General features: G+C 46.6%; 2 protein-coding genes across 2 annotated transcripts in view; both read right to left on the minus strand.

Moving 5' to 3' along the window:
* Nucleotides 1–5,235, minus strand: part of T265_04604 (hypothetical protein) — a gene marked incomplete at both ends in the record, with an annotated part of 15,899 nt that extends 10,664 nt beyond the window's left edge. Inside the window, 4 exons of the mRNA XM_009169386.1 lie at nucleotides 656–788; nucleotides 2,859–3,021; nucleotides 3,624–3,810; nucleotides 5,226–5,235. Of these exons, the coding sequence (XP_009167650.1) occupies nucleotides 656–788; nucleotides 2,859–3,021; nucleotides 3,624–3,810; nucleotides 5,226–5,235 (493 nt within the window). The remainder of the gene's footprint in view (nucleotides 1–655; nucleotides 789–2,858; nucleotides 3,022–3,623; nucleotides 3,811–5,225) is intronic.
* A 406-nt stretch (nucleotides 5,236–5,641) lies between these two features.
* On the minus strand, nucleotides 5,642–12,858 carry T265_04605 (hypothetical protein; the record flags this gene model as incomplete). The annotated part of the gene is made up of 4 exons (XM_009169387.1): nucleotides 5,642–5,706; nucleotides 8,427–8,593; nucleotides 12,566–12,656; nucleotides 12,693–12,858. 4 exons carry the CDS (start codon nucleotides 12,856–12,858, stop codon nucleotides 5,642–5,644), a joined length of 489 nt encoding a protein of 162 aa, XP_009167651.1.
* Between the last annotated feature and the right edge of the window lie 2,225 nt (nucleotides 12,859–15,083).

Consider the following 15,083-nt stretch of genomic DNA (forward strand, 5'->3'; position numbering starts at 1 on the left):
GATGATGATGATGATGATGATGATGATGATGATGATGATGATGATGATGATGATGATGATGATGATGATGATGGGTGGGAATCGTAATTCTGAGGGAGATTCGCTGCCGAACGGTCAGAAAGTGTCTTTTTGATCAGGTGGCCATTGATCTGTTTGCCCAACTTGGTAAGTGGTTTGCAAACATCTCGCTATCATTTGAGGAGACATCGTCAGCGCGCAGCTTTCAACAAGTGTCTTATATCTCCAGCGCGATCGTCTATTTGAAGTTCATTCTACTCAGACAAACTAAGAGTAAGGTTTCATTCAGACTGGTGATGATGACAAAGGTTTAAGACTGTACACGAGTACAGCACGATGCCACAACAGTTTCGGATAGTGCAGTTGCGTAGTGCCAGACAAAAGAAAGCATACGGATGGTACAAGGTAACGGCAACGAGGTAATGGTTAGAGTAGAGGACAAAATGTTAAGGACTGAAAGTAGGATGCGTCGTCTTGAATAGGTCCAGTACCCCATCCCAGAACGTCCCAAACTGGGAGAGTTCCGTAGGATCGTACAGTCGGATATTGTCTTATCATGCGCTTAACCCTATTGAAAACCGACAGATGGAAAAACGGATACATNGTAGGTAGCCCGGAGGTGGAGGTATTTGGCCACATTCCCTTTCTCCATCGCTCTCTGCATCACTGCGTGATATAACCACTCTGACTGTTCGTTCGTTCGCTGCTCCGGTAGGCTCGTATTCCGGTGGAGGAGTCAAAACCCGACTAGGCATTTTCGGGTAATCAACCTATAAGGAGTATGAAGAGTACTGTTCAAACAGCAAAAGACAACGAGGAAGTGGGAGCGAACACGAACTAGTCAGTGACCCAAGGAGGAGTAACGCCTTCTTAGACCTTTGCTCAACAGGTCCGAGTCTACACTCAATAGCTAGGGAAGAAATCATCAGATGTATAACGTAACGTGAACTGAACACTACTCAAAGGTTTGTTGAAAACTCTCCCCCTATATACTCGCGATATCTCGAATATTGTACCAAGTGAAACATGAGACGGCATGGTGCACCACATTCAGTTGCCTGAGAACATCATAAACGAGAGATTCCGCTGAGTTCCAGGTAAGTCTCCTGCGAAAACCAAATCGGTATGCAGATGAGTGTATAGGTCGAGGAGTTGGTCCCATTTTTCTAGTTACACTATGAACCTCTCAGTTCTATCAGTACAGAGAAGTGACTGTTAACCAAAATAAACAACTCAGATTAGTGGACGAACAAGGCATGAGGAAACTTTAGTTCAGTCGAAAATGTCCTGGGATATTGGTCTACCATGGTGAAGTTGTTAACGATTAGCGACGTGAGAATGATAACATCGTCGAAGAATGTAGGGGTCTTTGTAACCTGTTTCTTCGATGTACATTAGGAGGACGCAGTATACGCATCCTAGAATCACACTGGTAGAGACGCAGAAAAAATACTCTATTAAGAACGCCCTTCCAAGCTTCATGATACTGTTATGGACCATAGTTTTCTTAATGCCTTCTTAATACCGTGAACCCGAGTCTGGATAGCCGATTGATAGCCTGATGCGCCGAGCCAAACCAAAGAGCCAATGAACGTTCGAATCAGCTGATCGATCTACTGAACACTGACGCATACAGGCGTGTCATCTGCAGCCGAAAACGGGCTACTTGTGAAGCTGACGTGAAAAGCTCCAGGCGCGCCAAAAGGTGATACTAAAAACATAACTCATCTTTCAAGGAAGAACAACCAACTAAATCTGTCTCAACGACAAAAGGTTATTCCATTGGCAGTTGTGTAGTCCGGTTACGTTTGGAGCGCGTTCTCCTATTAGATACCAACCAAGTTTAACCTGTCTTCAAAAAGTTTACTGCAGTTTCGAACCAGTTGTTTTTGGGATAAATACCAATCGGTCATTTTGATAATTGAGGCACGGAGAGAGAATGAAGCGCTGACGATGTAGTCTAGTTTCAACTGAGTGGGGATTTTGGCTGTGCATTTCATGGGCGTACGTGACACAAGGGGTGAAAGTTAGTCCCATTCTGTTGGATTGCATTGCATCAAAAGGATGTGACAAAAAATTCACTAGTACAGGGTTATTGGTGAACTTAGGTTCACCACTTTATCGTAGATGACAGACCGATCAGAAGCGTAAAGGAAAACGAGCCGGTGAAGTGACAACAGAGTGGCTCAGGAACCGCAGGAAGAGCCGCGTAGATCTTGTTTCAACTAATGTCATTTCGTTGATTGTGCCAGAAGTACATTTCAAACAGGATCAAGTAAAGGAACATAATATGCTTCCGGTAAAATCAAGTAGTTAGCCCGAGGATTCTAAGGCTGTCACTATGGATTTGGTTGACCGGCCGAACAGGGACCTTTTCGCAGAAGGGACCAACTCGACCATGCTCATGGGTGGCCCACACAGGAGGCACCGCCATGTTCTACGTGGCGATGTGTTTAAATTTAGTAAAAACAAATACAAGAGTTGCACGTACCTTGTAAATGAGCCCTTCCAACCCGTCTAAATACCGAAGCTGTCCGAATGTGCGAGTTAAACCGAGGAAATTACAGTCAGAACTCAAAGAACGACGCTGCTCCCCCACTTAACAGTCCACCTACAGTGCTGTATTTACTTGCTAAATTATCATCTCCCGCCTCCAATGCGCAGCTACCTACCACACTTCCCTGAGTCATCGGTGAACGAAAATGTGGCAGCTATAAACATCGTACGACAAGTACGCGGTTCTTACAGCTGACGATGATGCTGATGATGACTTCGTCTAAAGAGAAATCCTAATTCCTCACGCCAGTCATTACATCGCACACACATTGTAAACAACTCACAGTAAGTAGTTCGTCCACTCTGAATTGTCTTCGACGGCGCGCCTCATCATTTGCAGATTTTGTGACCACAAGTGCCTTGATTAGTAGACCAGCAACAGCAAATGTGGGGAGGCAGAAAACGAAGGCCGTACAACCGAAAGCGAACAAACCGGTCGAAGTTACACTGGGAATCAGACAAAGCAAGAAAAATGGTACATAAACAACATGGTGAAATAGGCACACACACACACACACGCAAGCATGCTACATTCGTTAACATTTTCAATGTGACCAGAAATCCTGGAATTCTTTAGTTCGTCCTTCGGTACAACGATGTTGTAACCGATGCGGTCGTACGAACACCGTAACACCCTTCCGGTGCCAAGCTGCCATGCCACCAGAAGGAAGCACGAGGGTTGGGATACTGCCAGGTTGCCCAAGCCTAGACAGGGGAAGTCGAGAGGCAGAGGTCGGGTTAGAACCATGGACCCGGCGGCCAGTAAATTCGCACTCCAACCAGTTTGGGCCATCTCGCCCCCGGAGAGAAAGCGTCTAACAGAATGGCGCACACGGTGTATGAAACTTCCCTATCACTCGTTATGAGTGCGCTCACTGAGTCAAGCGCATCTACTGAACCTATACATTGGTAGGTCTCTGCAGGCATGAAGAACTTCGGCTTGAGTTTACTCATCACTGTTAGGATTTTAATATAAAACTTTCGACTCCAGACGTGCATCAGCAAACAAGACAAACTATATCTTGAAAACACTACGGATAAAGACTCACTCGGAGTATCGTTTGGACCCATAGACACCCATCAGAGAGACTCCCAGGATGAGAAACACGACTGATACAATGCCGAAGCAAACCGCCGCAGTCAACAACCGTTTGTGAAACGATTTTCGCAACGCGACATCTGATTCTTTAAGCGGTTTGAAAAACTCGTAAATCTGATCGGAGGCATCCATAAGTTCTGAAAGTGATAAAAATAGTAACGGTGGGTGATGAACCATAAAGACTGGCGGGCAGCCCAATCGATGAGGACTGTATTGACAGGAGAATGCAGTCAAGGAAAAGGACAGTATGGGAGCTTGAAAAAACACGTCACGCGGATTCCTTTTAGGATGCACGCTGTCTGATAATTCCAGAACATTGTTGGCGATGTTAACAGATTCCGGTGACATGGCGGGCAAGCAGAAAGTGCTGGTGGTGGTATAAGAAGTCCTCCAGAATGCGGTCGTGATACTTCCTCTACTTGGCCGAGTACACTGCCACAAACTGCGTTCTTGTTTTTATTCCACTGCTTGTAAACAAAGAGACCCAGAAGTACCTGCTGCGATAGACTAGGGTCGGCTGCATCCTCCCCCCAGGTCGTTCTGCTCTGCTACGATATGGTAGTGCTCAGGATGAAGGTTCGAAACTTGCGTATCGTTTTGCAAGGAATCCATTCAGTGAAGCTTGCAACCACTAAAGTTGTTTTCAAATGAGTTAAGTGCCCTCTCCAACGGTTCACAGGTAACAACAGCAAACTCACCACCCTCTCGTCCCTGTTTACCCAGCATTTTACATGTACATATGTAGATGTACCATACATATATACATGTACTATATGTGACGAAAGTTTGCGACGAGCGTGACAAACGGGAATGTTGACCGAGATCACCTGACCAGCTATCGTACTAAACCGTCATAAGCCTCGTCAAATAGTTCCAAGCACTTTTGCACAGGAATAAACGCAAAATAAATCCGAATCACAGATAGCTTTGACGAAGACTAGGGTGACGCAGTTGATCACTGTAATGTGATGGGCACGTAGAGCGCCAAGTTAATGTATTGCATCGCCATCATCGACAGTAAACACCAGTGTTTAACTGCTGATGAGAGCGTTAGACGTCCCAAAACTAAAGGAAAGTACCCTTCCCCTATATGCGACAGCGATGGAATAAGTAATCCAAATTCGCTAGAGACCATCTACCAAAACGTACGTCATAACAGCGGCATACCTTGTTCGAACCCGTAAATCTGGCACTGCACGCTGACCTTGGTAGCCTTTAAGAAGGCGTTTGATACAAGACGATGTGGAATTACCATCAACTACCCACCACGCCTAATCCTTCTATAGTAAACCAAATCCTGAAGGTCAATAGATAACAGCTGTATGTTTACGTTGTTGCTGTATCAGTCCGCTGAAATTTTGAGTTACTAAAAAGTCCACTAAGCATAACAGTCATCATCATCATCGACAGCATGACATCAGTGTTCAACACCTATGCTTCACTGCCGTACAACCACGATTTATTTGAAAGCCTTATTGTAAAGAAAAGAGTAAAGGCGGACGGGGAAGGGACTTAGTGCTAGCTTACCACAATCATTCCGAGGTGCCTACACCTCCAGACATTCACTCAGGCAATCGGGATAGAAACTGACAGCAAGAACGCCACTGACATCGGTTGGGAGCCATATCTTGTAGTGTCTCCAACCACACGCAGTGAGGACCACGCGGCCCCCATCCTAGAAGGCGAGTAGCACCGACAGTACCCAGGCGTTTTGTGATCTCCTTCACCCTCCTCTGCCAAGTCAACGGTTGGCCACCTTGATGTTTACGCCACTCCGAATTGGGTATGGAAAATAGTACTCTCTTCGGCAAACGATGGTTCGGCATGNTTCGGCAAACGATGGTTCGGCATACGTAACACATGTCCCAACCAACACAGCTTCTGGTGCTGGACACATTCTTCAATGGAAGTACCCATTACACAACCAAAAACGCGCTTTCTAATTATCTCGTTATGGATACGCCGACACTAACCCACACGAGGCATGGTTCTGAGACAACGATTGTCGAACACCTGAAGACGCCTCAGTTCCGCTGCAGTAAAATTCATGAGATACTTCTAATGCCAAGGAAACCCGAAACCTCAGTCTGACATTGAAGCCACTAAAGAAGGCGGAAAAAGCCGTTTTGTCATAACGCAAACTGTCTTACACCCATCTGATATGTCTCAGTAAGGGGGAGTAGCTTCATGTAACTGAGGGTTTTGGAATCCGGTCACATATTTCTCTGATCGATATCTGTGGCATGTTAGCAACCGTTTTTCTGTAAGGATCGAGGGACAGTATGATACTTTGGATGTCAAATTGAAGGGATCAATCCGGTTCGCTCACGAGTAACGCGCAACACAACCGGCTGAGTAAAGCATGTGTCGGACAGCAAGAACGGAAGCAGGGTGAAGAAAAGTCCACTTTCGTGTGCAAGGATGGCAAATACTGCACACTGCAAGATCTACCGTCAACGTAGTTGTTAATAAGCGGTAAATCAAAACGAATAGGGATCCGAACTGTTCAAGGTCGACCTAGGGGAGATTGTTGCCAACCGCGTAGGTAGAACCCGAAAATGATAACAGAAGCATAGATGTTGCGCACTTCAATTGACACAAGGTCGCAAAAGGACTAGTCGAAACCACTTTATTCTGGCAACCCAAAAAAACACCCAAAAACAGAAAAAGACACAAAGAACAGCAAGTCATCAGAAAAAAAGTATTGATTTGCAGGCTTAATACAGATTACTGCATGATTCTCGTCGAAAGCTATCGGGAAAAAGCGAATGTGTTCAGAAACCGAAAGTATGAAATTATGTGGCTCTTAATTGGTAAGTAAGTCTATGTACAACCAAATGAGAGGAATTACACTCGTAGGGAATGAGAAGCTATGAAACCATAACTGATAGGTAGTTGGATAACCGACAGATGATAATTCACATCTAGTCCATCGTTCGCAAAAGCCACCGAACAAAGCGGAAGGCTAAGTAAAGGGTGAGACCAGTTCCGATTAGGCCTTGCTGAAATTCCAGTGAAGCGACGCGCTTTTGCAAGTCCGATATTTGCGATTCCAGGCGTTTGTTGGAAGGCTTAGCGGAAACGGTAGCGGAGGGGTCTGACCCAGGCTGGGAGGAGACAGACATGGCATGTGCACTAGCTGCGGCGCGTGCATCTCTCCCACAAGATTCTGCCGTAGCATTTGCTCTGCATAGGAAGGGAGCGAGAGAGATGGTCAGGTCACAACCGGTGCACGCGTGAGATGAACACTGGGTTAGAAAACTCAAAAATGCTCACCTAGGACGAAAGTTTGTATCGAACTGGGACTTATCTCAAGTTCCGAAGATGCAAGGATACCAGCAAAACCGGCTGAGCATAAAAAATAACCGCGGGTTGACAGCCTTTCGATAACTAGTTACCTCGCGTTAGTGTAACGTTGAACCGCTTGTTGTTGAATCATGCCATCGGAAGGCATGGGAAGCGATAAAAAATCTATCAGTGAGGTTCCTATCGTGTCCCTTATACGCTGGTTCGTCTGTCACCGATCGCATGGGAACGAATTCAAACTAGTACGGAAAATGATACTTTCCATTCAATAACTGCTGCAACCCGGTATACTGTCTCAAATGACAAGTGCGATACCGGCCTGTACTCTTGGAGTAAGCTACAATGACCAGTAAAGGCCTGGTGAACAAGACCAAGCTCTGGGCCCAATGAATGATATTGTTTCTGCCCAAAGCTCTTGGAATCTTGCAGATTGCAATTGGCTGCAAACAAATTGATGCTCGAACAGATTACTGAAGTTAGTCAGATCACTGAGGAGGTACGTTCAGACACTGAATAGGAGGGGTAAATTGTGGAGGCCAAAATAACTGTCAGTTGAGCGCGGTTACAAGAGATAGTCTATCAGGAGAGCCATCGATCTTCGATGAATTAGTAAACGTTTTGGTCCGAAAACCTCCGAGAAAACCAGGTACGTCCTGAAAAGCCAATAAGCGAACTGAGCAACAGTGATGGCGCCATATCCATCAAGGGCAAGATAGGCAAAACGATTCCGCTGTCATGTCAAAGATGAGAGCACAACATGTAGCACATAAACTACTACAGAGTAGACATAACAGAACAAGCCGCTTCGATTAGAGCCAGATCGATAAACACAAGACAGTGGTATCTCACATGACAACCAGCGATTGCACACATCACTATCGAAGTCATTGGCAAGGAGAACCCTCGAATGCAAGTGGTAACACTAAATGTAGACAAACTAATTAAGCGAGTCGCAGCTACTTCACTCGAAACCACTGGAAGTTGCTATGCCATACATGTTATGCGAATCTGGATGATACTTTAGTAACGGTGCATTTGTTTTCCTGTATGAGAACAGCCATCTAGTTGATTTTGGCATTGAAAAATTCCGCATCAGTGTATTCTCCATGTGCCAGTATGTCCCACAGCCACGTTCAGATCACGACTGCAAGTAGCCCAATTCCGAAACCTCTTCACGATGAAACAGCGGCAGGTTTGTGCTGAGGCTAAGGATTTCAACCGGTTGGAATGCACTCTCTCTCTCCTGCCCGCTTCATACAGCGTGGTCCCATTTTCCACATGCAGGTAAGTCCTGGAAAATGTAAGCCCTCATTATTGGACATTCAAACAGTTCAATTTCGATTAAGCAGGTAAGTCCTGGAAAATGTAAGCCCTCGTTATTGGACATTCAAACAATTCAATTCCGATTAACATGGACATCGAAATCGAAATCGTTCTGGTGTAACACCCTTCCGGTGCCTAGCTGCCACGCCACCCGAGGGTTGCAAGAGGGCTGGGATACTGCCAGATTGCCCAAGCCTAGACAGGGGAAATCGAGAGGCAGAGGTCGGATTCGAACCACGGACCTTCCAGTCAGTAAATTCGCTCTCTAACAACTTGGGCCATCTCGCCCCCCTGGTGGATAGTGAGAGTCCGCTTCCTGGAGGTGTCCAGTGATGAAATCCTAAAACCCCGTCATGGTCTATCGCACCTACCTCACCTCCTTCAACCTAGGAGCCTGCAGAAAACATCTGCTGAGCAGCGACGATGCTAACAAACGAAAATTTGGACCCTACGCATCGGAAGACAACCGAAGATCTGGTTCAGTACTGCCAAGATTTACAGGAAGCGACTCGGTCTCCACATGGTCTATGGAGTCCGTCACTCGGCTAACATTGGGACGCAACTTGTGTAGGCCTGTCAGCCGATTGCTACCCCTGGGCGGCGTGTATCCGAGACACATCTGAAGCGGACTAATCCTATCTCAGGAGATAGTCGTCAAGGACTAAAGTAAGAACCGAGCTCACGATTATCACCATGAGCAACTAATATGTGGTAACAGTGATACAGACCACATGGCTCAAGTGGTTAGAGCGCGAAGTTACTGACCGGAAGGTCCGCGGTTCGAACCCGACCTCCGCCACTCGACTTCCCCTGTCTAGGCTTGGGCAACCTGACAGTATCCCAGCCCTCGTGCTTCCTTCGGGTGGCATGGTAGCTAGGCACCGGAAGGGTGCTACAGTTGAACGATTATTATTATTTATTTTATTATTTCCCTGTCGTACAGCCATGGTTTATTTGAAAGTCTTATTGTGCGGTGAAAAAATTGATGGGGTAAACGACTTGGTGCTAGCCTACCACAATCATTCTGAGGTGCTTACATCCAAGCACTCATTCAAACAGTTTGGATAAATACCGAGAACAAGAACGACATTGACGCTGACTGGCAGCCCTAAAGTGCAGCGTCTCCAACCAAGCACTGAGCGAATCACGCGGTCCCCAACCTGGAAGGCGGGTAGTCCCAACAGCACCCAGACTTTAAATAATCTTTTCTATACACATTTGCCAGGCCAAAGGACTGCTTCCGCCACTCTACACTGAGCACGAAAACAGCACTCTGTTTGGTAAACAATGGTTTAGCATGCGCAATACTCGGTCTGACTAGCAGAGTTCCTGGTGCTGGACACATTCGTCGATGGAAATCCGTTGTACACCCGAACACTGGCTTTCTAATTGATCGTTACGGATTAGCTAACACCAGCCTAGACGAGCTATACTTCTGAGACAACGGCTGTCGAAGACTTGAAGATGTCCCAGTTACACTTATCAAAAAATCAACCATTCAGCTTTAGCACCCTTTCGGTGCCTAACTGCCATGCCACCCAAAGGAAGCACGAGGGCTTGGATACTGCCAGGTTGCCCAAGCCTAGACAGGGGAATTCGAGAGGCAGAGGTCGGGTTCGAACCACGGACCTTCCGGTCAGTAAATCCGCGCCCCAACCACTGAGGCATCTAGCTTATCAAACAATGAAACAGCCCGTACTGTAGCCTGATAAACATGCCCCTTGAGATGCAGGGATATATCGCTTTGACGCCATGTATCTCATAATGCTCCAAGGCCTTAGGGTGCTCCAGGTTCACGGTCCAGGGTCCTACTTCAGCTGTAGGCTCCAGATGAGTGGCAGCTGGTGGTCATGAGAACTGCTGTTCGAAATATTCGGCTTGCCGATTGACGCGTTCTTCTTTATTCAAAATGGTCACTTTACACCAATCCTTGATGGTTTCACTAACAAGTGGTTTCCGAAGGCCGGTTGCACGGATCAACTAAAATAATCTTCGGGCATTTCCGGCTTCCTGGCCTCTTCCATTCCAAGTCCACCAGGCTTCACGGTCGACGCGTACGCTCAGTTTCACTTGATATCCGATAATTCGTCGGGCCAAAATATGGCCAAAATATATGCCGCAGGCGAAAGTCTCATCACTGTCCCGTCTGTCCTATGTAAACCTTGGTACAGTCATTACATTTAATTTTGTAGACACAGTCCCTGGTTCTGTTTACCGGGAGGCGATCCTTCAATTGCACCAGTGCAGAGAGCAGAGTGTTACCCCCCCCCCCTGGAAAGCTATTCTTATGTTAGCCATGTTTAGAATTCTTCGAATTACCTCCGATGTCCCTGATCTATATGGAATAACACCTGTCCCGATCCACTCCCTGTTGGGTTTCGCTGCCGGTACCAACACCCTTCGCAATTGACGCCTAATCAAGCCGGCTGGATATCCACTACGCCGAAGTTTGTTCTTTACCTCAATTTGGGCCGCTGTCCGATCAGCTTCTTCTGTGCACACGGCCCTTACACGCCTAAACATTGATGACGCAATACTGGCAAACACTGACTTCGGATGGGCGGACGAGTAGTTTAAAACTACCCCAGTGTCGGTTGGCTTCTCGTACACTGTGGTCTTTAGTTTTCTCCCGACCTTATGTGTCATACAATCTAAAAAGGCCAGTTTACCCGAGGTTGACTCTAACTCCACACTAAATTTGATGTGTGGACTCAATTCATTGGGATATTTGTAAAACTCACTAACCTTATCTCGTTTCGTCACGACAAAAGCGTCATCTACGTAACGCCAGAATATCTTAGGTGGGTATGGGAATCCGGCTAAAGCTCTCTGTTCAAATTCTTCCATAAATATATTTGCCAAAATCGGGGATATTGGAGATCCCATTGCTAGACCTTGTTCTTGATTGTAAAGCACGTTGTCGAAAACGAAGTGGGGGAGGTTCAGGCATGCTTTTATGCCTTCCACTATTTCATCCACCGTGAGCTGTGTCCGTTCTGAAAGGGTGGTGTCCGCTAATAGCAGTCGCTTAGCTATTTCTAAAGAGTCTCTTTGGGCACATTTGTATTTAATGAATTGACATCGAAACTTACCAGGATGTCATCTGGTTCAACGGTAACCCCCGCTACTTTGTTGGCAAAGTCATACGAATTCTTAATATAATTACTAGATTTGACCCCCCCCCCCAATCCACCAAAGCAAGATTTTGACAACTTCACTAACCGATAAGAGCCATTAATTGACACTCAACACGGATCTAGTGTGAAAATCCGAAGAGGATTGACTTACTGATTGGTTCACCGTCTGCCTTATAACCTGGCCAATTTGGTGACCTGCTCACTTGGCCTGATGAAGTTTTTGTGTCAAAAGCGAAACACTGCCCAAATAAAAACTACCGATTGTTTATCAAGCTCTTCTGAAACGACGACTTCTCAATCGGTCCCAAACCTTTTCCAAAGTCTGACAACTTTTCATGATGTTTTCTGTCGGCATTCACCCTTTAGTGACTTCGTCTGCAGATCATTATACAGGCTGATGGATGAACATTTGCAAAATCCGGACTCACCCCCGAGTCGGCATGAATCTGTTCTTCCACATACTGAAAAGCCACCGCTTAAACAACAAATATATAAAAGATACTGTCGATGGACTGCCGGTGAATTTAGATTAATTTGGTGTTTAAATGAGAAACTTGGGGATTATATCCAAGTGACGAGCCACCAACAGAACGGAAATGACAGTGAGCGAACTTTGTCTTTCGCTACTACGTATAGATAGCTTGCCTTTGGAGGAAAATTCAATGCTATTCTACGTGAGTTAGGATCACCACACATAAACTCTGAGCGGAAGCCTTGCTTCGGTTCGGGGGTTCCTCACCTTTATCAACTGCCTTTGGATACCGGTGTAAGGAGATGATGACCAACCTGTTTATAACAGTAGGGACTAATGTCACTATGAGGTGTCCTCATCAACAAAAGACGAAAGGCTGCGCCCGAGCAACCTGTTTATAACAGTAGGGACTAATGTCACTATGAGGTGCCCTCATCAACAAAAGACTATAAGGCTGCGCCGAGAAACGACCATAAACCGGCTATAGTTAGATTGATTGCATTGTCAGCATGGTACGGTAAGGTGCTATCTAGAGCGATGCAGTAACACTAAAGAGAGCGGCCATTAGAAAACAAGATCGGAGGATGTAAAATTTGCCATATGGGTACTAAACAACTGAAAGTGAAAGTAGCAGTGCAGATAACCATCACTCACCTTGCGAAAGTCGAACCCCGTACATCCGAATTGTTCAAAAGGTCGGGACTAAATCCCGGAGATTTCACTGAGGGATTATTGACATCTAAGACTGAGAGGAAAAATAACTTTGGATTCTACGATTTACCCAGGTCGGCAACCGTATAGTTCCGTAAGGCGATTGGTTCATCTTCGGTTGCTATTATAGACTTATCAGAATCGTATGAGATTTTGTCTGGAACGCGCATCTTCTGTTGTATGTCAGTGGTGTAATCCAATTCATAGGGGGAAAATTTTGGCACGAGTGGGTCCATTGCATGCGGAATGATAGTGCACTTAGACTACAGACCCGGTCGGTTAGAATGAGAAGCTCTTATCAATGCCTCTGTGCAGACCTCGTGTATGCATTCACACGAAAGCACGACGGGGCTATGATAGAATCTGTAGTAAGAAGAAACGAGTTATGACAAGTACGAGTGAAACGTACACGTCCAGCTAAATTTTTCACGCGCACACGCCAACATACATTCCTGCGCAATAATTTGAAACGTCACAGAACATCAAAGAGCGCACGCCTGTTTCACCTGGTAATAGCTGCGCTGAACACTTACAATACGGAAGACCGGAGTTGTTGACACTGATATGCTTTCCTGGAAGACCATTCCCCCAGTCTTTGTCAACGAAGCATTCTCCTTGATTCATTCCTAATCCTCGCAGAACCGCAACGTAGGTAGTTAGGCAGTGCACGAACGGTGTGTTCGGCATGCCGAACGTAGCACACGATGGTCTTCTCAGTGAGGATAAGTGAAACACTCATAGCTACCTATATCTAATACCCCAAAGAGTGTAGGCATGTGGTACCTTTGCTAATCCGAAACAACCGCCGAGCTCGGCGAAACGCATCAACTGCTGACTGATTATCAACCAAGTATAGTGTCTTTAGAAGCACAAGGTTTGAAGAGGCGTTCGACGTAAAAGTCTACAAGGTAGCAGATTGAAGGATGGAATTTACGGGCTAATGAAGACCAGCAATGGTTCTCCGAGTCTGACAACTCTGGGCGCGTGCTTACCACCATCGAGTAATAGTACGCCCCTCAATCAGAAGTCCGCCAGTGTAACCCAAATATCCGTCCATAACTTGAGTAATCATTATCAACATCATCCTGCCAGGTCAAAGGTAAGCTAACTTTCTGCTTGCGCCACTCTGAATTGAGAACGAAAAACGTTTTTCGTTCTGTACAGCTATACAGCTCCCTTGGCCAAGAGGTGGTTCGGAATGCGCGATACACGGCCTAAACACCGCACCAAAAGGGGCAGTGGTGTAAGCTGTTCCACCTGATTCGTTCGGTTGGTTCTTGAACGCCTCTTGTCAGCAAAACTATTAGGGACTAAAGTGGCTCTCTGATATCCAGAAAAGGAGAATGTCTGGACGGTTGGACGCAGTAACCCTAACAACAATTCAGTTGACTACCTGATACCTCCTACGAAGACTGTTGGACTTCAGCAGAAAGGTGGACTGTGGATATGGACCTTAGGAGTGTGAGTACACATCCCTACTCAAGCGTCATTATGCTGCTGGTCCTGACGACCGTCCAACTGCTCAGTCTGAAGATGGCGGTGCCAATACTGTCTAGTCTATTTGCATCTACCAGGGGAGCTGATTATAGTGCCCACAGAGAATGTAGTAATCACAGTGATGCCCGTTTGACTCGTTATAACAAGGTTCCTGGCGCTACTGATTCTTCGGTGTCTTAAGGCGGCAAGCCCGACCTAAAGCTGCCACCTTGACATGGTGAGTGCTGCAATGATCCCGCGGGCTACACTAGCTGGAACTTTCTTCCACAAAGTGCAACTGTGCCAGAAAGGCCAAAGGAGAGCAGTCAGACCAAGAGAAGCGAGGCCTAGTAACCTTACGTACTACTACGAGTAATCGTGCTGCGAGGCACTCTAGGGGTGAAGTCGTACTGTCCTCTGCGATAAGAGGCGTTCCTCCCAGGCGAAAAGCACGCCCCTATGCATAGAAGCAATGGTGCTGCCTTCACCCAAAGAAGGACGGGTTAGAAAGGTCGGCCCAAAAAACCGCACACTCCGATCGCCCAACGGTTGACCATGACCGCCGGCACATTATTCAATACGGTCAAATTACCTTCAAAACCAAAAAATTCAGTAACGCTCAAAAGGCACCCGTGGTTGCATCAGGAGTGAAACGGCAATGTCCTACACCCTGCGACTTCGGGTTAGGCCAACCCCCTGCAGCGAACACGTCAGACTATTGAGTCTTGGCTCCGGGCAGGGTCCCCAAAGAAAGCCCTACTGTCCCTTGCCTCACTGCTCAACGTTTTGAGACAGGCTCACAGTGGGGTACCTCAACCAAACCACCTTCCTCGGCCTGGGCAACCGGGAAGTATCATTTGCCCGCGCAGTTAGATGTCCACCAATTTCCTCTCCCCAACTCTTCTCACCACACAGATAAACATCGCTGGGTCATTAGACTGTCAGCTATCTGACCGAAGGGTCTCACGCTCCTCGCTGCCTATTA

The sequence above is a fragment of the Opisthorchis viverrini genome (genome assembly GCF_000715545.1).
Source record: "Opisthorchis viverrini unplaced genomic scaffold opera_v5_78, whole genome shotgun sequence".
NCBI classification, from domain to species: domain Eukaryota; kingdom Metazoa; phylum Platyhelminthes; class Trematoda; order Opisthorchiida; family Opisthorchiidae; genus Opisthorchis; species Opisthorchis viverrini.